General features: G+C 53.1%; 2 protein-coding genes across 4 annotated transcripts in view; one reads left to right on the forward strand and one right to left on the reverse strand.

Annotated features, from left to right (window-relative positions):
• Positions 1–10,921: 10,921 nt before the first annotated feature.
• On the forward strand, positions 10,922–23,458 carry CAPN12 (calpain 12). Of its 2 annotated transcripts, XM_045846636.1 has the most exons (21): positions 10,922–11,428; positions 12,936–13,005; positions 13,173–13,291; positions 13,477–13,610; positions 14,312–14,480; positions 15,494–15,568; positions 15,643–15,728; positions 15,803–15,877; positions 16,197–16,360; positions 16,442–16,653; positions 17,122–17,133; positions 17,348–17,556; positions 17,782–17,824; positions 17,912–17,971; positions 18,423–18,480; positions 18,861–18,931; positions 19,030–19,092; positions 19,554–19,632; positions 22,236–22,352; positions 22,448–22,506; positions 22,597–23,458. In XM_045846636.1, the coding sequence occupies exons 1-21, from the start codon at positions 11,279–11,281 to the stop codon at positions 22,621–22,623; spliced, it is 2,052 nt and encodes a 683-aa protein (XP_045702592.1). In that variant the 5' UTR covers positions 10,922–11,278; the 3' UTR covers positions 22,624–23,458. The 2 variants fall into 2 exon arrangements, with proteins under 2 accessions (XP_045702592.1, XP_045702591.1); XM_045846635.1 differs by having other exon boundaries at positions 22,448–23,458.
• The window catches only part of ACTN4 (actinin alpha 4), a 72,243-nt gene continuing 70,914 nt past the window's right edge, over positions 23,062–24,390 (reverse strand). For both annotated transcript variants that reach the window (XM_045846634.1, XM_045846633.1), the window contains exon 21: positions 23,062–24,377. In XM_045846634.1, the coding sequence (XP_045702590.1) occupies positions 24,219–24,377 (159 nt within the window). In that variant the 3' untranslated portion in view covers positions 23,062–24,218. The remainder of the gene's footprint in view (positions 24,378–24,390) is intronic.

Below are 24,390 nucleotides of genomic sequence, written 5' to 3' on the forward strand. Positions count from 1 at the left end.
TTTCATATAAGAAGGGTTTGGTGATGAACTCTTTTAACTTTACCTTGTCTGGGAAGCACTTTATCTTCCCTTCCATTCTTTTTTTTTTTTAAGATTTTATTTATTTATTTATTTTAGAGAGAGGGGAAGGGAGGGAGAGAGGGAGAGAAACATCAGTGTGTGGTTTCTTTCAATGTGTGGTTGCCTCTTGTGTGCCCCCCTACTGGGGACCTGGCCCACAACCCAGGCATGTGCCCTGACTGGGAATCAAACCAGAGATCCTTTGGCTTGAAGGATGGCATTCAATCCACTGAGCCACACCAGCCAGGGCTGCCCTTCCATTCCAAATGATAGCTTTACTGAATAGAATAATCTAGGTTGTCGGTCCTTGCTTTTCTGCACTTTGAATACTTCTTGCCAGTCCCTTCCAACCTGCAAAGTTTCTTTTTTTCTCTTTTTCATTTTTTCTCTTTTTGAGAAACCAGCTGACAGTTTAATGGGAACTCCTCTGTAGATAACTATCTGCTTTTCTCTTGCTGCTTTTAAGATTCTCTCTTTATCTTTAACCCTTGGCATTTTCATTATGATGTGTCTTGGTGTGGTCCACTTTGGGTCCATCTTATTTGGGGCTCTCTGTGCTTCTTGGACTTGTATGTCTATTTCCTTCACCAAATTAGGGAAGTTTTCTTTCATTATTTTTTCAAGTAAGTTTTCAATTTCTTGCTCCTTCTTTTCTCCTTCCAGCAACTCTATGATGCAAATGTTGGTACACCTGAAGTTGTCCCAGAGGCTCCTTACCCTAGTCTCGTTTTTTTGGATTCTTTTTTCTTCTTGCTGTTCTCACCGAATGTTTCTTTCTTCCTTATGTTCCAAATCATTGATTTGATTCTTGGTTTCATCTACGCCACTGTTGATTCCCTGTAAACTTTTTTGATCTCAGCTAGTGTAACCTTCATTTCTGATAGGATCGTTTTTATGCTGTTGAAGTACCCACTGAGTTCCTTGAGCATCCTAATAACCAATGTTTTGAACTCTGCATCTGATAGGTTGCTTATCTCCATTTTGTTTAGTTGTCTTTCTGTAGTTTTGTTCTCTTCTTTCACTTAGGCCACATTTCTTTGTTCCCTCATTTTGACAGTCTCCCTGTGTTTGTTTCTATGTATTGGGTAGAGCTGCTTTGACTCCATGTTTTGGTAGTGTGGCCTAATGCAGAAAAGCCACTGTTTACAACTTGGGTGGGCCTGTAAGTGGCAGAGCCTTAGGTAATCACCAGGGTGGGGAACCCATTTGAACCAGTTTGGTGGAGTCTCAGATGTGGTGCCACCACTCTGTGGCTCTGTGTAGGAGAGGGCTCAGAAATGGAATAAAATGGCCACTGCCTGGCCCCTGGCATTTTGTCTGGGAGGAAGCTGTTCCCCGGTTCTGACCCTCACACCAAACACTTTAGTTCTTCACCATATGCCACTGGTACCTTTCCAGCTGCTGCCCCAGGGCTGGAGCCCAGAGGGAGTGAAAATGAGTAAGTCTGCCTCAGGCCCTTTAAAAGGAGACACCTGAGAATCCTGCAGTTTCTTCCTCTGCCCCTACCCCCCTGATTTTTACAGCCAGAAGTTATGAGGACTTACCTTCCTGTTGCTGGAACCTCAGTCTGGTTGGTCTGGTGTGGGGCTGAGATCCCTCCTCCTGTGATATCCCTCCCAATTTTTACCCACCACACGTGAGTGTGGGACCAGCCCATTCTGCATCTCTGTGTCTCCTACCCATCTCAATGAATGTGACTTCTTCAATTCCTTGGTTGTCGGATTTCCATATAGTTTGATTTTCTGGCAGTTCTGAGTGGTAGTTATTTTGTAGTTTAGTTGTAATTTTTGCTGTGGTTGTGTGAGGAGGCAAGTTGTGTTTACCTATACCTCCATTTGACTGGAAGTTCCTTTATTCTTGATTTTTGGAATTTTTGTCTTCTGTGTTATTTTATCTTCCTCAGTCTAGCAAAAGTTTACTAATTTCAGTTTCACTGATTTTCTCTAATGTTTTTTTTTCAATGATTTTCACTCTGATCTTTAGCTTCCCTTTCTTTCCATTTACTTTGAGTTCTACTTATTGTTTTTTCTTATTCTTGAAGTAGAAGCTTAGATTGATTTTAAGTTTTCTCCCTTATATACTTAAAGCTATGTAAATTTCCTGCTATATATTGCTGTAGCTGCATCATGTACATTTTGCTTTTTGTTTTTTATTTAGCTCAAGATATTTCCTAAATTCTCTTCCAATTTTTTGACACATCTAAAAGTGTTTTGTTTAATTCCCATGTATTTAGACTCCTAAATTTATTTTTATAATCTGGATTCTAGATTAGTTCTACTATGATTAAAGAACATACTTAGTATGATTTCAATTTGTATAAAGTTATTAGGGCTTATATTATGGCCTTGCAAATGGTCTACTCTGGAGAACTCTCCAAGTGTGTGAAAATAATGTATACTCAGCTTTTGTGAAGATGGAATGTTAGGTGAAACTGACTGACAGTATTCATGTGCTCTATGTCCTTACTAATTTTTGTTGGTTGTTCTATCAATTACTGAAATAGAAGTATTGAAATCTACAATTATGACCGTTTTAAAAAATATTTTATTTATATATTTTTAGAGAGTGGGGAAGGAAGGGAGAAAGAGAGGGAGAGAAACACTGATGTGTGAGAGCAACAGTGATCGGTTGCCTCTCACGCGCCCTCAGCCAGGAACCTGGTCCACAGCCTAGGTGTGTGCCCTGACCGGGGATTGAACTGGCGACATTTGGTTTGAAGATGATGCTCAGCTGAAGGAGCCACATCAGCCAAGTGTACAATTATGCTTGTTAATTGTCCTTTCAATCACATCATATATTTGGGAACTCTGTGTCAGTGCACGTTTGTTCTTGCTACAGCTGACAGATGGGCCATTCTGCCATTATGAGATGTCCCGCCGCTTTGTCTCTAGTCAACTGCTTTGAGCAGCTATCGTGTCTGATAGTCATATTGTCGTTCTATCTCTTCTGTGTTTGCTGTTTGCATTGTAAGTGCTTTTCCTTTCAACTCATTGTCTCTTTAGATCTCAACTGTGTCTTTGAAGATGACATGAATCTTGCTTTCTTATCCAGTCTGACAAGTATTTGTTACATACTGCTGTATAACAAATAACCTTCTAACTTAGTACCATAAAACAATAAGAATTTATTATCTTAACACAGTTTTTGAAGTTAGGAATCTGGGACTGGTTCATCGGGAGTGCTGTGGCTCAAGGGCTCTCATGAAGTCAGAGTCAGCCCGTCAGTGAAGTTGCAGCCATCTACACAGGGGGTTGCCAACTTGACTGTGATGGTCAATTTTATGTGAGAACTTGACAGGACCAAGGAATGCCCACAGATAGCTGCTGTAACGTCATCTCTGGGTGTGTCTGTGGGGGTTCTCTAGAAGATGTCAGCGTTAGAATCAGTGGACCGAGTGAAGAAGGTCCACTCTTGCCAATGTGGGCAGACATCATGCAAGCCTTTGAGGGACTAAGCAGGAAAAAAAAAGGCAGAGGAAGGGGGAACTCTCTGTCTTCTTGAGCTGTGTCATCCATCTTCCCCTGCCCTTGGACACCAGAGCTCCTGGATCTTGGGACTCGGGACTCCAGGAGTTATACCAGTGTCCCTCTGCACCCCACTCTTCTCAGGCCTTCCGCCCGAGAGTCGGACCAGGATCTGTGTCATCTGCTCCCTGGTGCTCAGACCTTCAGTCTCGGACTGCGTTGTGCCGCAGGCTCTCATGGCTCTCTAGCTTGCAGACAGCGCTGTGGCCCTTCTCGGCCTCCATGACTGCATGCGTTGATTCCTGTAATGAATCAATCCATTAATATTCATGCTGTTTCCCTAGAGAAAATGGGCTAATGATACACTTGTTGATTTTGAGTATTACAGCCAAAATATCTCACTGTTGTTTCATTTTAAATGCTTTATTAATGTACTTCTTCACATTTAATCAGTAGATTTTACTGCTTTTGTCTATATCTATATCACTATTATGGAGTTTTGAGTATTTGTTTGTCAGAATTCTTTATTAACGATGCTGCAAGCATGTTGCACCTATTTCCCTGTTTCGTGTTACCACTTGCATTTAAATATCATTCCGAAGCTTTTCTGATGTGCAGGAGTTTTGATTTTTTCATAGTCACATTTACTGTCTTTCCCTTGCAATTTCATATGTTGGTTTTAATACTTGTAAAATTGTTTTCAACTCTGAGGTAAGATAGTTTTGGTTCTTTGTATACTTTATATTTTATTCTGTAATCCATCTAGAATTGATCTGTTTTTCAGAGTGTTGACTGAACGACCTGTTGGTGCCGAGTTATCACTGTGAGGGGGCAGCCTACGCAGGCGCCAAGCTATCGACCTCGACAGTGTGAATTCCTAGCTTCTCTCTCTGTCCCATCCTAAGTCTGTGTTACTATAACACTGTGTTTTTGCTTGATGGTGCACATGAATCTCTAGTGCAGTAAGTCCTACTTATTACACTTTTCTTCAGAGACACTTTAGAATGAAGGTTTCAAAGCTCCTTCTTTCCCCCAAAGTATAGTCCCCACTGGATTTTTTAAGTAACAGCTGAGATAGAGTTCACACACCATACAGCTCATGAATACAAAGCGTATGAGTCAATGTTGTCCAGCATATTCGCTGGGCTGTGCTACCCTCACTGTCATGTAATTTTGTTTGTTGACTTACCCTAGTACGTTTTACACGCGTGTATAAATTGGTGCGTTGCAGTTTTGTTGTGTTGTTATTGCTATAACCAACATGCAGCCTTTGCTTAGGTCAGTTGCATGCTTTCTGCGGTTTCCAAAATTTTTCTGTTTTTTGACTTTTGCCAAATAGATATTTTCTTCTCCTTTTTTGATTATTACGATAGCTTTTTAAACTCAAAAGAATGTCACAATGTAACTATATTTCAGTTGGTTTCTACATGGTCTTTGATCCATTTGGAATTATTGGATGTGTAGAGTGAGGTAATTTGTATAATGAAGTAAGGCTTACATTGATTTTTCCCAATTGTTAAAAAATTTCAGCAGTATTTATTTATTTTTACTTTATTTTTATTCTTCTCTTTTCTTTTTATGCTATTCCACTGACTTGAAAGTTAAATGTCCTGTTCTCATTCTGCTAGTGATTAACTACAAAATTTTTAGGCACATGCTTGAACCTATGGTTGCTTAATTATCAAAGTCAGGGATTAAATGTTATCTGTTAACTCTCCCCATATAATAAGAAGGAGATAATATAAATATTCTGTCTTCCTGGTAACTCATTCCAGTTTCTGTTGATATAGCTTCAAGCTTTATCACTACTCTTTGCCCCTCCGTCCCCAGTGTTTGAGGTCTCCATGAGGCCACCAAACCAGCATGGAGGAGACAAGGCCAGCCCAGCCTGCAGAATTATTTTTTAATGATCAGTACAGTCATTTTTAGTAATATTTGTTCTGATTTTGAAATAGCTACAAACTTATAAGGAAGTTCCCCGCACAAGCCCTCTAAGTGGACAGAGGCAGGAAACGCTGGGCTTGGGGCAGCTCATATCCCACCGGGTGCCCCCTCCCCACCCCCGAGGTGCCTTTGGCCACAGCCAATTGCTTACCCATCATTTTGCCCCTCCCAGGGGATCATCTGTGCCAACGACGGGTGGTACTGGGAAACAAAGGTCTGGCCCCCTGCCTCGATGTGGGAGGACTCTGAGGGGCCACCCCAGCCCCTGAGCTCCTGGGTGCATCCTCTGAGGCTTCCTTCCCACCAGGCTGTGCGTGGGCCTTCCTCTCTGTCCAGTCCTGTCCCCTTCACTTCCTTTTGGGAGTATTGCCTGAGGCTACTTCCCAATAACCCTTCTGCATGCAACTTTTTGTCTCAGTCTGTTTCTAAGGAACTCAACCTAATACACAGAGTGATATAAATATGTGTCAGCCCTGACCAGTGTGGCTCAGCGGGTTGGGCATCATCTGGCAAAGCAAAAGGTTGCCCATTCCATCTAGGTCAGGGCACATGCCTGGACTGTGGGTTCAGTCCCTGGTTGGAACACGTACAAGAGACCACCAATTGATGTTTCTCTCTCACATCACTGTTTCTCTCCCTCTCTTTCTCCCTCCTTTTCGGTCTCCCAGATAAGACATCCCCTTTCTCTAAAAATAAATAAATAAAATCTTTCCCTCAAAATGTGTCATTTTTTAAATGATATCGGTTGCCCTGAGCTGGAATATACATTCCAGAATAGTCAGCCAGCATCTGATCAAAAGCCAAATAGGCAATTACTGCAAGGGCTTCGACTACTTATCTCTGAGAAGCCCCAAAGGCTTCATTAATTAGCTTGAGTGTTAGAAATGGGTTTTCGTTTGTATATTAAGTGGCTTATTAATAATTAGCATAGTGTGTGTTAAAAATGGGCTGTCATTGGTGAAATCGGTAGCATGTGGCATTGGCTAAAATACCATTGACACTTCCCCCCTTTGTTTGAACAGTGCATCAGCCTCCATGGTTCACTGTCAGGAGTGGCTCCTGAAGCATGAGTTCTACATGGTCCTGCATTCAGTTATTAGTTCCAGAAGCATGCTGGTCACCTGATGCCAGCTATACGGCTAACTAAATATGGACCTCAAGAACATGGCCAGGCCCTGGCCAGTGTGGCTCAGTTGGTTGGAGCATCATTCCATAGACCATGGAAGGTCATGGGTTCGATACCTGGTTAGGGTACATGCCCAGGCTACAGGTTTGATCACCAGGGTGCACACAAGAAGGCAACCAGTCGATGTTTCTCTCTCTCTCTCCCCCTTCCTCTCTCTCTAAAAGCAATGAAAATTAAAAAATGTCCTCAGGTGAGGATAAAAAACTAATATGGTCAAGTTTACCTCAACTGCACCTTTTGTGACAGGTGAACTCAGAGCACCTAGAAGGCCAGCCTGCTGGGACCGCGTCAAACTTACAGAACAGGTTGTGAGCCTCCTTTTCCCCTGCCTGCTGTTAACCATCACCAACTGCTTTGTCTCTAGCCTGGTGGGCTGGTCGGGTCTCAGCTCTGCCTCCCTCTGTGTGGTCTTCACTCTCCAGCACACTGGCCTCCCATGCAAGTGGACATAAGCCAGGTTACTCACGGTCTCATATCAGGTCTTTTTGGAAGGTATCAGTAGCTGCCTAGAAAGGTAAGCTTTTCCCCCACACAAACTCACTACCAGGTAGTGTGTTGTACTGAAAGCTCTCAGAAGGCATCCTGGCCCTGACTGGTGTGGCTCAGTAGGTTGGGCATCATCCTAGGAATTGAAGTGAAAGGTTACTGGTTCAATTCCCAGTCAGGGCCAGGTCCCCCGTCTCTCGAGGATCGATGTTTCTCTCCCTCTCTTCCTCCCTCTCTTCCCCTTTCTCTAAAAATAAATAAATAAAATATTAATTTTTTAACAAAAGGAATTCTGACATGTACACTATTTAATAAATAAGTGATGCTCTGACAAGTGGTAAATAAAGGGAAAGGGTCACAAGAGTAGCTTCTTTCTTTTATGAAACATACCTTAGGGCAACTGAACAGCAGGTGAGGAGGAGTCCCTTTAATCAACAGTCCAGCCACTACATGAAGGTGAAATGCTAGAAACAGAACATCACTATTTTGCCATCCCCATCTTGACTCAACGGGTGGAGGTGGTGAGCACCTGTGGCTAACCTCGCAAATGCAGACGCAGCCAGGTGCAGAAGCCAAGCACTTCCTAGGACGTCATCTTGCCCAGAGACCATCCTGTGCCCGAAGAGGTACCCAGAGCTTGTGTTCTGTTTACAGGGATGACAGGAGACAGAAGCATGTGTTCAATGTCACGAGGTAAAATGCCGACCAGACCCAGACTGGGAAACTCCAGGAGAAACGATCTGGGTCTTCAGCAAGATAATTGGAAAGAAAAAAAAAAGCTGAAAGAAAAAAAAACTATAGATTCTGTAGCACACCAAAAAATATATGATATTTTTGCCAATCTGACAAAAAATAGGTATAATTTTTATTCATTTACACTAGATGGCTATTACTGTGGTGGCTGCTGTCATTTTTAAATTTTACAGTTTCAGGGAAAAGAGGTGCGTGCTGCTGACGAAATAGTGAGACACTGCATGGTCTGAAAATGCTCGGGGCGCGCCAGTGTGCCGCTCCACTGCAGCGCACCAACTGGAAGTCGCTGCTGTGAAGAGATTTAAGAAACATGTCAGGCAATTGCAGTGAATCCACCTTATTTGGGCTGTGATTCAAATAAATTGCTAACACTTTTATGACACTTATGAGACAATCGGAAATGTCAATACAGACTGGTGATTTTAAGAGATGATTGTACGTGAATAATTTTCTTGGTGTGGCAGTGGTATTCAAGTTATGATTTTCTGTGTTTTCATATTTTTAGAGAAATACACTGAAAAAGTTACTGAGGAATCAAAATGGTGTCTGAAATTTGCTTCAGGACGATGTAAGAGGGGTGGGACAGGGCGTAGGTAAAGCTAGATTTGCTTGAGTTTAACAGTTGTTGAGGATAGGGATGTGGGGGATTTGCACTGTTTTGTCTGCTTTATGTTTAAAATTCTTTGCGCTGATAAGTACTTTTTAAAGAACAGGGTGACACCACTGGTATTCTTCTGAGGCTTGTTTTTTTCACTCAACATTACACTGCTAAGACAGCCTGGTTGTGGCTGTAGTCCATCCAGTTTTCACTTCTGTGTTGTCTTCTCTTGTATGAATTCTCTCAAGTGGCTGACTGTGGATATCTGAGTTGTTTTCAGGGTTTTGTTGTCACAAAGTGTGCTGCTACGAACATTTTTGCACGCATCTCCTGGGACGCATGTTCATGTATTTCTTCAGGATACATTCTCCTGGGAGTGGAATCGCTGGGTCACAGGGCAGACACTGACTGAGGAACGCCAGACCATCTTCCACAGTGTTCGCACCAAGCTCCACCTCCCCACCAGTGCCCCATGGCTCCACGGCCCTGCCAACACTTGGCATTTTCAGACTTCCTAACGTTCTTCCTAACCTCATGGTGTTTCATATGATCTTAATTAGCATTTCTTTGATGTTGAGCATGATTTCACGTGTTTGTTTGCCACTCAATCTGCGATTGCTTATTCATGGTTTTTTTTTTTTGCTCATTTTCTATTGGATCCACTGTTGTTTATTTATAGGAGCTCTTTGTATATTTTGAATCCTTTGAGAGTCAATTCATTGTGATAGGCAAGCCAGACCACTCAATTTAAACCCTGATTCTGCAACTGTGAGGGCATGGACAAAGCACCACACTTCTCTGGGCCTCAGTTTCCTCCTCTGTAAAGTGGAGATCCGTCTGAGGCTTACCTCTTGCTATGGACTGAGTGTGCCCCCCCCCAATTCATATGTTGAAGCCTTAACCCCCAGTGGGATGGTATCTGAGGGCTTTGGGGGGTAATTGGATTTCGGTGGGGCCATGAGGGTGGGGCCACCATGACAGCATCAGGGCCCCTGAGAGGAGAGCAAGAACGGAGCTCTCCCATGGGAAGGTGCAGCAAGGGGACAGCAGTCTGCCCCCCATAGCCCAGCCATTCTGGCAGCGCCCCCTGGGACTCCCTCCCAGGCTCTAGAACTGAGAAGTAGGCATCTGTGGTGCGAGCCTCCAGGCTGTGGTGATTGCTGTGGCAGCCAGAGCTGCCGGAGACCCCTCTCAGGGCTCCCGTGGGGACTCAGTGAGATCACACTGTGCAGTGCTTAGAACAGTGCGTGGTGCACAGTCACGGCAAGAACACGGTCAACAGCGAGCATTCGCTGTTGTTTGTGCAACAAATGTCTGCTCTCTCTGTGAGTCAGAGGGGGCTCTCCATTTCCATAACGGTGTTTTAGGCGGAATCTCACCCCTTTTTAGTGGCTCAAGTGCCGCCGTAGCCTAGTGAAGATGAACATCTGCACTTTGTTGGTTATGTACGGCGACGGGGGCGCCAACGCAGGACGCCGGCACCAGGCAGGTCCCTCGCCCCGCGGCTGTGTCGGATCTCACTCCCTCACTCCGCCGGGGACCCGCAGGCCGGTGCATTGCTGCGGAACTCATGCCAATGAATTGCGAAGGCGTCTTTCGGTTGCTAGTGAGAAAATACATAAAACAAAATGAAACAAAATTAACTAAAAAAAAAAGAACTGGGAAAAAGAGAAGGCAGAATTTATTGGCTCCTTTAATGTAAAAGTCTGATTTCAGCACATCCGAGTTGAGGGCTCTGTGCTCTTGGGACACTTGTCTCTCTCCCCATCGCCCGGCTGTGCGCTGCTCCGCGTCATCCTCCTTCTCCGGTAGAGCTGGGCCACTCCCGGCCTGCCTCCCCTCCCCTTCCCCCCTCAATGCCCCAGGTACAGAGAAGCCCGGCCCTGAGTCTCCCTGGCACAGGCCGAGGGGCGTGGCCAGAAAGTGCGCTGCTTTGAAGGGCAGGTCTGGGCCAAACGTCCTTCCTTGGAGCTGTGGTGAGGGGCTAGCCCTACCAGGGCCGCCTGGCTTGAGCATGAAGTGGATGGGTCCCTAAAACATAATGGGGGCGTTGATTCCAGAAAAAGAGGTAGAGGGCGCTGGGCTCGCAAAGCAGCAGACATCCAGTACAAAGTCATCAGCGCATTTTCTTCTGCTGGCTGGGGAAGGCATATTTGGGGTGTAAGGGGTGCTGATGGGGAGTGATGATCAAGAGAATGTTTGTGAGATGTGACCACACAGCCCAGCAACTCAGCAGCAACAGGCAGCTGGGAGGGGCAGAGGCCAGGATGGGGAGGGGCGGGAAGGCGGCGGACCAGAGGCCTGGTGATCTGACGGGCAGTTTTCACCAGCAGTTGTTTCCTGGTTACTGCAAGACGTCAGTCAGGGGTTATTAAAAGCTTCCTCCTGCTGTTAGTGGTGCTTTGGGGAAGATAAAAGGGGAGAGGGCTCTGACCTCCTGGGGTGAGAAGGTGAACATGTAGCGGATGGAGGAGGTGACTGTGAGGTGGCAGAGACAGGGGCTGGGGGGCTGGGTGGCCATGGATGGGACTCGGCTCTTGGCCATCACACCTGGTGTTCACGGAGCACCTACTCTGTGTCAGGCACTGCTCTGAGCGTGTCCCACATGTTAACCCATTTGCTTCTCACAATGATGCTCTGAGGCACGTCCTATTGTTGCCCCCGTTATAGATATGAGAAACTGAGGCACAGAGAGGTGAAGTGACTTACCTGAGTGGTAGCGCTGGAATTCGAATCCCGGCCCTCTGGCTCCTACCCACCGCTGTCACCTGCCTCACTTGGGTGGGGATGGTCTTGACAATTCTACAGGAGGAAAGCCCATTTTATATTTATTGGTCCATTTGGAGGGAAACATACCAGAAAGCTGAGGCACATCTGGATGCTACAGAGGTGACAGAGTCCTGCCAGGGCAGCAGACCTGCACTGGGAAGAAAACCGGTGAGTTCCTGGCCTCTCAGAAGGGATTCTGCCCATTTCCTCCAATGGCCCCAGCATCCCTTTGGGGAAGTACTGCTCCCCCAGGCTCTGAGCTGCATGCGGGCAGTGCAGGGTGTCGAGTCACCAGTGGGCCCAGCTCCCAGCCCAGAGCCGCCTCTCGTGGTCAGCCCTGCCTGGGCGACCAGGCTGAGGTCCGCCTTGTTGAGGAGGCGATCCAGGCGGTTCAGGGCCCCACTGTGGATAACTGAGGGTTACAAGGACAGAGAGCAGGATGGAGAGGGACAGACAGCGAGGTGTGCACAAGACAGACAGACACAGTGAGAAACAGAGACACAGGGAGACGAAGAGGGAGGGACAGAGACAAGGGAGATGGAGACAAAGACAAACAAGCTAAAAACAGAGAAAGAAGAAGAGAGAGACAGGCAGAGAGAGTGAGGCCGAGACGGAGAAGAGATACACTGGCAGGCAGAGAGAGGGAATGTCGGGGGGGAAAGAGGGGGAGAGGGGCACAGCAGTGGGCACACTGCCCTCCCGGGACTGCAGAGGGAGACCCGCTGGGGCAAGACTGCAGAAACTGGCCCTCACACTGGCCTTCTAGGGACCCCCACGGCAGCAGCCGGTCCTGTCCTACCTAGGCTCTGCCCTCCTTCTCTCCTGCTGCTGACCAAGCCTATTAAGCTGCTACCCTGGCCACAACTGAAGGCCCCACGCCCTGGGGAGGAAACCAGTGAACAGGCGTCCATGCTCTCCTGCACCCCAAACCATCAATTAGTATTAACGAGGGAAGGCTTCTCACTGCCTAAAGACCCCCATCGGAACTCAGAAGGAGCGGAAGCCCCACCCCCGTGACTCAGGGGGTTAAAGGACCTGGGGCCGGCCGGGCAGCCCAGAGCGTTCAGATGGCGTGTGGCAGCGGGAAGGTCACCATCCAGCTGGTAGATGAAGAGGCAGGACCTGGATCCTGGGACCCGAAGCCTTTTAGAGGCCAGAGCTACGAGGCAATCCGAGCAGCCTGCCTGGACGAGGGGATCCTGTTTCGTGATCCCTACTTCCCTGCTGGCCCTGATGCCCTTGGCTATGACCAGCTAGGGCCAGACTCAGAGAAGGCCAAAGGGGTGAAATGGATGAGGCCCCATGTAAAGTTTGGCTGGGGGCTGTGCTCTGGGTCCGAGGGAGGAGGGGCTAGGGGCTGTGTTCTAAGTCCGAGGGAGGAGGGGCTGGGGGCCTGGGATCCTGGGTCTGAGGGAGGAGGGGCTGGGGGCTGTGCTCTGGGTCCGAGGGAGGAGGGGTCACTGTGGAACCAGCTCAGAGCAGGCTCAGCCATCCTGGGTCCGCGAAGGTCCTGGGAAGCCTGCCGCCTGCCCACAGGCTTACGAGCCTCTCATTGCTTTGGAGGCGCTCGTTACTTCGGAGCTGTGAGGGCAGGAGGGGGGACTCAGGCATCTGACCTCTCAGCTGCTCCTTCCGGCCCCTTCTTGGCTGAGTCCTGAAGCCCCGTCTCCCCCAGGAATTCTGTGCCGAGCCCCAGTTCATCTGTGAGGATATGAGCCGGACAGACGTGTGTCAGGGGAGTCTGGGTGAGACCACTGAACGCTTCTAGAGCCCTCAGAGCCTGCAAGTTGCGGTTGGGACCCTGACACCTTTGCCCTCCGCGCCCGCCTCCGTGCGCGCGGGCCCGCCTGCCCGCTCCTCAGCGTCCCCGCACTCTCTCCGGCCCGGCCTTAGTCTCCTTCTTTCCTCCAAGGTAACTGCTGGTTTCTTGCGGCGGCCGCTTCCCTCACTCTGTACCCCCGGCTCCTGTGCCGGGTGGTGCCCCCTGGTCAGGGTTTCCAAGACGGCTACGCTGGCATCTTCCACTTCCAGGTAAAGCTTGGCCCTCTCTGTTTGTGCCTCAGTTTCCCCCAGGTGACATGAATTTCATAGCTGATACCACTCCCTGGGGGCTGGAATTTTGGACAGGTACAGCAAGGCCAGGGGTCAGAGGTTGGGGCCCAGGAGGGGTGGGGGTTGGAAGCCAAGAGCCAGGGCCCTGCTCCTTCCCCCACCAGCTCTGGCAGTTCGGCCACTGGGTGGACGTCGTGGTGGACGACAAGCTACCTGTGCGTGAGGGGAAGCTGATGTTCCTGCGCTCAGAACAGCGGAATGAGTTCTGGGCCCCGCTTCTGGAGAAGGCCTACGCCAAGTAAGGGCCCATCCCCCTCCCCCGATCTGCATCCCGAAGCCCCAGCCCCATGGGACCCTGGAGCCCTTTGACTTCTGGGGTCTTCTAGACAGCCAGCTAAAGATCCTAAACCAAGTCACAGCCCCTGGGGCCTAGTGTCACACTATCCCCTGAGGCCCTCCAAATGGTAAACACCTTCCTCCACCAAAGCATCACACAAAACATTCTCAGAGACCCCTCAAACACCCAGAATTCTTAAAGAGCCTGAAATTTCTTATCAGGCCCTAGAGTCATGGAACCTAACATTTATCTCCTTGGGGAAACGGTAATGTCAGACAATCTCCTGATCCGCTGAGAAACCGAAAGCACCCCCAAAGTGTTGGGTGTAAGCCCTGGGACCCTGAGTCTTTGCTTTCCCCATCCTGTGGATCCGAAAGCCCTATGGGGATTACCCCCACAGCAGACATCTATCTCCAGAGACTGAGCACCAGACACAGCCCCAGGGTGCCCAATTTCTGACAGAGCTCTCCTGAGATCCCCAAATCATGCAGTCCTGGTGGCCCAGAGTCCAAAGGCTTCCAGGGTGTGCCATAGTCCCCCAGCTCAGGAGTGTGCAAATTTCAGGAACAGGCCCTGGGACCCCACACCCTGAGACACAGGTCCCCAGATCCTGAGGTGCTTGTACATGCCTCAGACCCCCCATGCCAGACTTGCTCCCGCAGGCTCCATGGCTCCTACGAGGCGATGCGAGGAGGCCACATGAATGAGGCTTTCGTGGACTTCACAGGTGGTGTGGGCGAGGTGCTGTACCTGAGGCAAGACATTCCAGGCCTCTTCTTGGTTCTGCGCCATGCCCTGGCCAAGGAGTCCCTCGTGGGTGCCACTGCCCTGGTGAGAGAGCTGGACTCCTGTGGAGACCCCCCACTGGCATGAGTGCACAGTCACAGCTGGAGGGGGAGGCATCCTGTGTCCTTTGTTTCACTGTTGGCTGATTCTCTCTCACAAATCAAACACGAGCAAGTCAGAAGGATATTTATTTGCTTTCATAACTAACACGCTTCAGGCACAGCTGGATCCAGGTGCTTAGCAGACACTGTGAAAGTTTTCCTATTCTTGGTTCTGGATTAGCCTCACTCTTAGGAGGCTTTTCCCCTCAACGTGGGGGCGGGGGGAAGAGCTCTCCTCCCCTGCACAGTTACCTCCCACCACCCCAGAGGTAAAAAAGAAAAGTACCTCTTCCTGAGAATCTCAGCGAAAGCCCAGTATTGATTTTGATGGGCTCATCTTGGGTCATATGTTCATGTGTGACCCAACTACATGCTTGTTCATTCAGTGAGTCAGTCTAACCCATTCATTCATCTACTTAGCCCTGGACTCAGTTCCTTGCTTTGTCTTTTGTGTTTCTTTGCCTCTTTCAATATCCCTCTGTCCTGTATCTTTCTTTCTTTCTTTTTTTAATTGTATTTATTTATTTTTAGACAGAGGGGAAGGGAGAAAGAGGGAGAGAAAATATCAATGTGTGGTTGCCTCTCATGTGCCCCCTACTGGGGACCTGGCCTGCAACCCAGGCCTGTATCTTGACTGGGAATTGAACTTGCAACGCTTTGGATCACAGGCCTGTGTTAAATCCGCTGAGCCACACCAGATAGGACTGACCTGTATCTTTGTCTCTAGGTCTCCGTCTCCCTGTTTCCATCTATTTTTTGTCTTTTGTCTCCAACTCCCTGTGCTTCCTTTCTCACCTTCACAGGCCAACTCCCACCCTCTCTGGGATCCCTGTGTCAGTTAGTTGGGTGCTCTGGTTCACTTCTGCTTTGATGGCAGGAGGTTAGGGGACAGGGAGAAACAGCCACCCTCCTGTCCCTCGACACGGCCTCACCATCCTCTCCCTGTCCTCCGCCCAGAGCGATCGGGGTGAGTACCGTACAGAGGACGGGCTGGTGAGGGGCCATGCATATTCCGTCACAGGCACGCACAAGGTGAGCACCCCCCGGGGGTGGGCTGGCAGGGGTGCCCAGGTGCTAACCCCCACTGATGCTGCCGCCGCTCTCAGGTGTCACTGGGCTTCACCAAGGTGCGGCTGCTGCGGCTGCGGAACCCATGGGGCCGTGTGGAGTGGACCGGGGCCTGGAGTGACAGGTAAGAGAGATCTGGGGTACTGTGGGGGGGGTTTGGCCCAACCCACCCATGCCTCACACCCCGGGCTTCTCTAGCTGCCCACGCTGGGACATGCTCCCTGCCGAGTGGCGAGACGCCCTGCTGGTGAAGAAGGAGGATGGAGAGTTCTGGTGAGGAGGGTGATTGAGGGGCTTGGCAGCACTGGGGCATTTCTTGAGGGTTGGCACTGTTGAGGGGCTGCTGGGTGTTTGCTGGTGACTGAGTGTCTGTGGGCTGAAACCCATTTGACGATGCTTGAGGGGAGTCTGTGGATCTTGGCTCTTTGGGGGGCATTTCTGAGGACTTGGGGAAATCTGGAGGAGTTGGAGGGCTCAGAGAGTTGAGGGTCATTCTGTTTGGTGGGCTGAAGGGTATTGGCAATGCTTGAGGAATTTGGGGGGCCATGTGATTTGGGGGCTGGGCAGGGTCTAACTGCAGGCCACTGTCCAGGATGGAGCTGCAGGACTTCCTCCAGCAGTTTAACACCGTCCAGATCTGCTCGCTGAGCCCTGAGGTGCTGGGCCCCAGCCCGGCGGGAGGGGGCTGGCACATCCACATCTTCCAAGGCCGCTGGGTGCGAGGCTTCAACTCTGGCGGGGGCCAGCCTGCTGCCGGTGAGACCTGGAGGGGACTCTGAGAGGCAAGCGAGGGGGCTGTGGCAGGCCAGGTAGCCCCATTTCTTTCTCCTCTACCAGAAACCTTCTGGACCAACCCCCAGTTCCGGCTGACGCTGCTGGAGCCTGATGAGGAGGAGCAGGATGACGAGGGGCCCTGGGGGCGCTGGGGCTCCACCAGAGGGGGCCGAGTCCCCAAGTGCACCGTCCTCCTGTCACTCATCCAGCGCAATCGGCGGAGCCTGTGGGCCCAGGGCCTCACGTACCTCACTGTGGGCTTCCACGTGTTCCAGGTGGGGCTCCGGGCTGAGGGGGCTCCAGGCTGAGGAGGTGACAGGGAGCGGGGAGGCCTGGAGGCTCAGGGAGCCCTGGGGGCATCCCAGAAGGCGGAGAGGAGCTGGAGAGGCTGAGGGCAGGCGCAGGGGGCGGGGGTTGGGCTCTGGCTAACGTCCAGGGAATCAGAGGGGGTCAGGGAGAGACCAAGGTCTAGGGGGCCACAGAGAGGCTGGGGTCAGAAAGGGTCGGGAAGAGTTAGAAAAAGGGGTGGGGGGCTGAGGATCAGGGAAGGGACGAGGAGCAGAGAAAGCACAGATGAGAGGAAGGGGTCCAAGAGGGGTCAGAGAGAGGGGCCTGGACAGGGACTGCGGGCCAGGGGCTTAATGAGGGTGGAATCAGAAGAGGGAGGGGTGTGGGCAGGCAGGGAAGGAACCTTGAGGCTCTGCGAGTCCCTCCCCCACTCCCCTTGGTCTTCCTTCTTACAGATCCCCGAGCAGGTGGGTCTCCGATGGGACCCCAGATCCCAGACTCTATCCTGGAACCAGCCTCAGGGCCTCTGACAACCTGCAGTGGGGCAGGGATGGCCTGGGGCGTGCTTGGCGTGATGGGTGATCCAGCGGGTTTGTAGGGGCGGTCTGGAGGGACGCATTATGCGGAGGGCCGGGTGGGGTGAACTTGGGCGGTCATGGTCACGCCGTGCCCGCCCCCCAGTTGCTGGGCCTCTGGGACTCCCCGCACAGTCGCGAGCACCTGCGGGGCCTGTTGTGCGCGGAGCGCTCACGCTTCTGCGCCCGTCGCGACGTGAGCCGCCGCTGCCGCTTGTGCCCGGGCCACTACCTCGTGGTGCCCAGCACCGCCCGTGCCGGCGACGAGGCCGACTTCACACTGCGTGTCTTCTCCGAGCGCCGCCACACCGCCGTGTGAGCCCGGGCCCCCAGACCCGCCCTCGGGACCCCCAGACCCAATGCCCTAAGGGTGGGGGGCGGTGCTGACCCGCCTTCGGAAGCCACAGCCCGGGAGGGTCAGCCCAGGGTCCCGGCATCCTGCCTAGACCCCACCCAGTTTCCCTGCTGTGACCCTGTCCCCCGAAGCCCCAGGCGCAGGGTGAGCAGCCCCCTCCCCCACTTTCGGTCTGTAATTTGCAGGGAGATCGACGACGTGATCAGCGCCGATCTGCACGCTCTCACGGTGAGGGGCTGCTCCGGGACGCGGTACGACGGGGTGGGGTGGGGGTGGGGCCCTCTGGGCCACCACTAAACCCCTCCCACCCGGCAGGGCCCCAACATCCCTCTGGAGCTGGGGTTGGAGCAGTTGTTTCAGGAGCTGGCAGGAGAGGTGAGGAGGGGGATGGGCCAAGGGGGTGCCGCCCCTCCCCGAGAACATCTCCCTACCCCGAATGTCTAATGTTCCCCCTGGCTGTGCTCACCTGTGACCTCCTTCTCTCAGAATGCTCACAGCTCTCTCCCACCGAGGCCTGTGCCTGCGAGTTCTCTCCCGCCATCCCCGCCCCCTGCCCAGACTAGGCCTCATGTTTCCCCTGTGCCCTTGTCTGAAGGCTCTCCTGACACTCCCAGGGTTGGTCAGCTACATGTCTGCTATGGGATCCCATGACCCCGGGCTTCTCTGTTGCAGCCCTGACCCCCTTCCAGGGACCCCACGGGGACCAGAGGGCAGGCTTGGGCTCCCTCAGTCTTTGCTGTGTCCCCAGCACTGCCCAGCACGCTGTCTGGGCTGGGCCCAGGGCTCCTCTCTGACCGCCCTCACAGCCTGCTCTCTCCCTGACCAGGAGGAAGAGCTCAGTGCCCCTCAGCTCCAGACCTTACTAAGCATCGCCCTGGAGCCTGGTGCGTTGGTGACCGGAGTGGGCCTCGTGGGGCCGGGGTGGGGGCAGCCACGTCCATGAATCCATGCTGTGCTGGGAACCAGGCCACAGGAGCCCTGGGCTCAGCCTGAGGGTGTTTCCTCACACGTGGGTCCTGTGGCAGGACCGATGGCCAGGGTCGTAGCCGCTCATAAGCCCCCCTGCTCTAAGCGAGAGGCGGGAAGTGTGGCTGCTACCGGCATTCAGAGCGCCCCCCTCGCCTGGGCTCGAATCTCAGCCCTGTTCGCTGCCGGCAGTCCTTGGCTCTCTGTGCCTCCGTTTCTGTGAAACGGGATGCAGTCATCCCCAGGGCGCACGAGGACAGCCCGTCCACAGGAAGTTCAGGGTCTCTGTTTCCTGTAGCCAGGGCCCACACCTGGATTCCCAGAGAGATTGGGCTTCGGACCTGTGAGCAGCTGCTGCAGTGTTTCGGGGTGTGTGACGGGGCCGTGCCTGGGTGGGGAGGTGGGGATATTGGGGCCTCTGCTCCCCTTCTGGGGACACTGACTTTAACCAGATGTCCTGTCTCCAGCACGGGTGCAGCCTGGCCCTGCACCACCTCCAGGAGCTCTGGGGACATCTCCGAAAGTGGCAGGTAAGGTGCACTGACCAGCTCAGCACAGGCTCCCAGCTCAGCCCCTTTCTGGCTGTGATCTCAGGCTAGTAACTTCCCATGCAGAACTCCACTCATCTAGCAATGGGAGGTGGTGGTCCTCCCCCTGCCCCCACCCCGAAACCCATGTTGAGAAGAAAATGGTCTCAGGCCCCTCTAGACTAAGAATGGTGATAGGGCACTATTTACTGAGCTCTCACTAGGCCCCTTGTGGGTCGTCTTAACATGTCCACACCACAAAGCACCTAGGTAATGCTGTTACTACTGAGCCCATTTTACAGACTGGGAAACAGAGGTCCAAAGTGGTGGAGCTGCTTCCCCAGGGCATGAAGCCAGGAAGGAAGGGAGCTGGGGTGGGAACCCAGGCTGTCTGGTCACCGAGGCCCCCTTTGAGCCTTCTTCAGGTGCCTGGGGGCGGGACTGACCTATTCCTCCCCATCCAGGCCATATTCGACAAGTTTGACCAGGACGCCTCTGGAACCATGAACTCCCATGAGCTGAGGCTGGCGCTGAACGCTGCAGGTATGGACAGAGGGCCTGGAGTGGGTCATGGGGACAGGATCAGCTCCCCATCCTGGCCCCGGCCTCTTCGAGTCCCAGCAGCCCACTCAGCTGCTGAGCTCCAGGAAGCTGACACCCTAGCTCGTTGCCAGCTCTCAGCAGGGACTGTGTGGCCCTGAGGCTGAGGGCAGAGCTGTGTGTGAGAAAGGGAGGGTGCGAGAGGGGGTGGGCTGGGGCGGGCGTGGGAGCTGGCCTCTGGGAGCTGGCCCTGGTCTCCAGGGCACTGTGGCACTGTCCTGAATTCCTGAGCTTGGGCTGGAGCCCTAACTGCTGACTCACTCCTTGGGGGCCCTGGGCATGAGTCCACCTCCTTGAGCCTCCGTTTCCCTCTGACACGGGGAAGCAAGAATGCAACCTTCCTCCTTATGTGGTGGGGCTGGGGGAGAATGACAGGAACCCCCAGATCCCCACCCACTTACCCCAAGGGAAGTGACTGGTGAGACACGGGGAGGGTGAAGATCCAGGGACCTGCGTGTAAAGAAAGGAGCCCGAGACAGAGAACGAGGGATGGAGTCAGAAGATGGGGAGACGTGGGACTGTGAGAAACGGGGCCCCGGACAGACAGAAGCAGAGGCAAGAGAGAAGGGCACGATGCAACTGTGTAGCGTTCATTCATCATCTCTGAGCGCCTGATACGTGCCTGGTGTTCTGGACGGAAGAAAACTGATCGAGTGCTCCTGAAGGACTGCCCTTCTGGGAGGTACCAAGTACAAACAGAACAAGGTCAAGGTCAGGTGGCGAGCAGCGCTAGGGCAAAGGAAGAAAACAGGCGAGGGTGCTGGGCATGCAGGGGTGGGGTGGGTGAGACAGGGCCGTCAGGGAAGGCCTTGCTGGGGTTTGAGCAGAGACCGGAGGAGTGAGCCTTGGGGACACCGGGCCAGGAGTGCTCCAGACAGAGGGAACGGCCAGTGCCAAGGCCCTGAGGTGTGCGCCTGCACCCGAGGAGGCTGGTGCAGAGCGAGCGGAGTGGAGGCGGCGCCCTGTGATGGAGCTGAGGACAGAGGGCCCGTGTGGCTGAAGCCAAGTGGGGAGGAGGTGGTCAGAGGAAAGATTGGTGATGGTGGTGGGGGAGACAAGAGAGCCTTATGAGGTGTCGTAAGGACCTTGATTCTTTAAAAAATTTTAAATATGTATAAGAGAGAGAAGCAAGTCCAGGGTCAGGGTGTGCGAGGCTGGAGTGACAGCTGTCTGGAGGAGGGAGTGCGGGGGAAGCAAGTGCCAAGGCCCCAGAACAGGTGTGCTGTCTCAGGGTGGGGGACTGGCGGGAGAAGCCACCTGCGCCGATCCAGCACATTTTCGGCTCCACAGCCACTCCCCGAACACCTGCGCTGCTCAAGGCCCTGCGCTGGCTGAACTTGGGGACTAGAAACCCTTTCTTGAGCCCCCACAGCTTCAGTCTGGGAGTGGCCTGAGCTACCAATGACAGTGACAGCGCAGAATGGCCATTGTTGGGGTGGGGAAGGCCCAGAGCACTGTGGGAGCCAAGAGGAGAAGCTTGAAGCTGCTATTCTGGGCAGAGGGAACAGCACGAGCAACGGAGGCAGGAGGCCCAAGGTCCAAGTGGAGGAGGGGGAGGAGTGGGAGGTGAGGTGCAGTCTGTGCGGGCCACTGGGGCCGTGGGGAGGAGTAACCAGGAGGTAGGTCATGGTCACTAGGGCCCAGTAAATTAGGTGAAGGACTTCACTGGTACCGGGGACCCTGGGCAGGATGCCAGACACCAGGCACTGCAGGCCATAGAGCCCACAAAAGTGGTCAGAGGAAGCTGACAGTCTCCATGAAGAAAACAGGAATTCCAGAGGGGCAGCTGAGGGGCTCTCGGCAACCCCTTCTCCCGTACTCTCGTGCGTGTGCGCACGCACAGATGTCCTGTGGCTCTGGCACAGAAGCCCCCCTCCTGACCCCCAGCCCCACCCTGAGGGAAGATGAAGGCCAGAGCTCACACCTGTCCGTCCGGATGAGGCTGCAGGCCCCCCAACCCGACTTCTGAGCACAGAAATGTGATGGCACTGGATGTTAATTACATGAATGCAGAGTGGGGAGAAAATGGGATTTACGAGGCAGCAAAGGCCCATGAAATTATCCTCAAACTGTTTACCTGGCCCTGTGGGACCAGGAGTCACCCCGCAACCTCCAGTCCCACAGGGTTGTCTGCGACACGGAAGCACCAACGTTTGCAGCTCTGAGAAGTCTGTTTAAATTCCTCATTAGAGATGTTTTCTGAACTTTAAAAATCACCCCTGCTGTGGAGTATAAACTGACTCCATATGGGACAAGAGTGTTTTGAACAGAAATGTTCCCCGGGGCCACTAGCAGAAACCCTGTGGTTTCCAGGAGTAACACTGACACAGCTGCTACACGACACTGTCCCAAGCCTTCTTCACATGGCCCTCTGGGGTCCGGGCTGCTACAGCCCCCACTGCCAGATGAGGAGACCGGGGCCTGCAGCCACACACAGCTGGGCTGGAGCAGAGCTGGGGTGGAGGAGGTGGGGACAAGCTCCTGTGGTGTCACTGTCTCCCCATGGAGTCAGGGTGGGCGCCACACTGAGGGGGGGCTCTTCCTAGGTTTCCACCTCAACAACCAGCTGACCCAGGCCCTCACCAGCCGCTACCGGGACAGCCGCCTGCGTGTGGACTTCGAGCGCTTTGTGTCCTGCGTGGCTCAGCTGACCTGCATCTTCCGTAAGTGCCACCCTGGCACGGGCGGGACTTGGGGAGGATGCCGCCCATGGCAGGGGGACTGGGGTGGTGGTGCTCACCCGCCCCTCTCTGCGCAGGCCACTGCAGCAGGCACCTGGATGGGGGCGAGGGGGTCGTGTGCCTGACCCGCAGACAGGTGAGCCCAGGCTGGACAGACGGGGAAGGGGGCGCAGGCAGCCGTCCCAGGAGACCCCCTCCTCAAGCCTGTTTGTCTTCCTTCGCCCAGTGGATGGAGGTGGCCACCTTCTCCTAGGATTTGGCACAGGAACACGTGTCGCTGGAGCTGCTGGGAGCCCCGGTCTCCCCTCTGTCAGCCTGGACCAGGCTCATTCACCCCACAGCAGCGGGGCTCCCAGCAACACCAGCCTCCGGCCACCCTGCACCTCCCTGCCTGGCATGGGGGCTGATGCTGACGTTGGGCGGTGGCTCAAGAGTGGCCTCGGGAGCTGCCTGCCTGGAGTTAATTTCTGGTCCCACAGTTCCCCGGCTGGGTGACGCTGGGCAAGTCACAGCGCATCTGTGCTCTGCTCTCCGCCCCTGCTTGGCCAGGCGACACACGTTAGTCAGCGCTGCACACCTCGAACAGGACTGGGTCCCCCCCAAGCCCGCCTTCTCCGGGAAGAGGTGGTCTGTCACAGCTCTGCTAGAAAGTGGAGAATGGAGATAGGAGAAAGAGGACACTGTAGACTCCTTAAAAATATTACATGTTTTATTATCCTGTCCCCAGAAGGGTGGTTTATCCAGAAACCGAGAAAAAAAATTATCAATCAGAATAAACCAAAAGAAAAGGGGAGTGGGGGGCGGGGAGGAACAAAACCATCAACTAACAGGTAGCCAGGCCAGCAGCCCACCCTCCACCTCAGGAGGGTCCCCAGAGCCCACGCCCTATGACAGACAACGGAAAGAAACCAGTCAGGGACAGGGGGCGGGGCAAGTCAGCGATGTCTTCATTAAGAGAGTAAGAGGCGGCAGAGACGTGTTGTTGCTAGGTGAATATATATTTATATAATAAATCCGTAAGTTAATAAAGTAAATAGTAATTCTCTGAAGATTTTAAATTTTTTATAGCTTTTTTTGTGATTTTTGTTTTGTTTTGCTCTTTTGGTTTGGCCCTTAGAAAATCTGAGACGGAGGTCCAGACCAAGCAAGGTGGGAGCTGACTGGGGCGGGGGCAGAGGGCGGGTCTGCTTCATCCCACTCCTCTGCTGCAGAAGGGGGCAGGGGGGGGGGGGTGGGGGGCTGAACGCCACAAAGCCCCACCCCCACCCAGCAATCGCAGAGAAGGGGAGAGGGGTGAAGCGAGCAGGGTGGGGTCCTCTTTCCTATTGGGTAGCTGTGGCGCCCTCTGCTGGGCCCATCGCAGGCATGAGCAGTTCCTGGACAAGGCACATAGGGCCACGTAGGGCTTTGGCCTGGATGTGGGAGGCCTTGAAGGGACCTCAGGAGCAAAGGAAGGGGCAGGATGTGGCAGGTATTCCTAGGACTCACAGGGGACCTGTTTTGCTGTGGGATCCACTGTACCCTCTACACAGTTTACAAAAAACAAACAAACATCATATATATTTACCAGACCAGAAGTGCTGGCCCCAGAGTCTCCTGCACCCCTATCCAGGGGGAGGGGGAGAGAACCTCCTGGCCAACTGACAAAGAGAGAGGAGAGAACCTGCCCCAGCCCCTCCCTGCCCACCCACCGCCCCCCAGAAAGGACCCACAGAGTGCTTTGCATAGATACAGAGTCAGAGGAACAGGACCAAGGAGGTCCTGCAGCAGGGACAGGGGCTCCCCCAGCCCCTCCTGGAGGCTGTGAGGATGGGGTGCTCGGATGGGGTGTTGAGGTCCGTGGGGGCCTCACAGGTCGCTTTCGCCATATAGCGCTGTAGAGAAGGACTTGTAGTCAAGGGCACCAGGCACCGCATCAGGGCCCTGGTACGGGGCCATGCGGGCGATGCAGTACTCAGCCTGGTCAGGGGGCAGCTCTCTCCTCAGCTCCTCGGCTGTGATGAAGTTCTGGGGGTGGCAG

The sequence above is a fragment of the Phyllostomus hastatus genome, unplaced genomic scaffold, assembly GCF_019186645.2.
Source record: "Phyllostomus hastatus isolate PE091 unplaced genomic scaffold, TTU_PhHast_1.1 phas_contig_5, whole genome shotgun sequence".
Taxonomy (NCBI): Eukaryota; Metazoa; Chordata; class Mammalia; order Chiroptera; family Phyllostomidae; genus Phyllostomus; species Phyllostomus hastatus.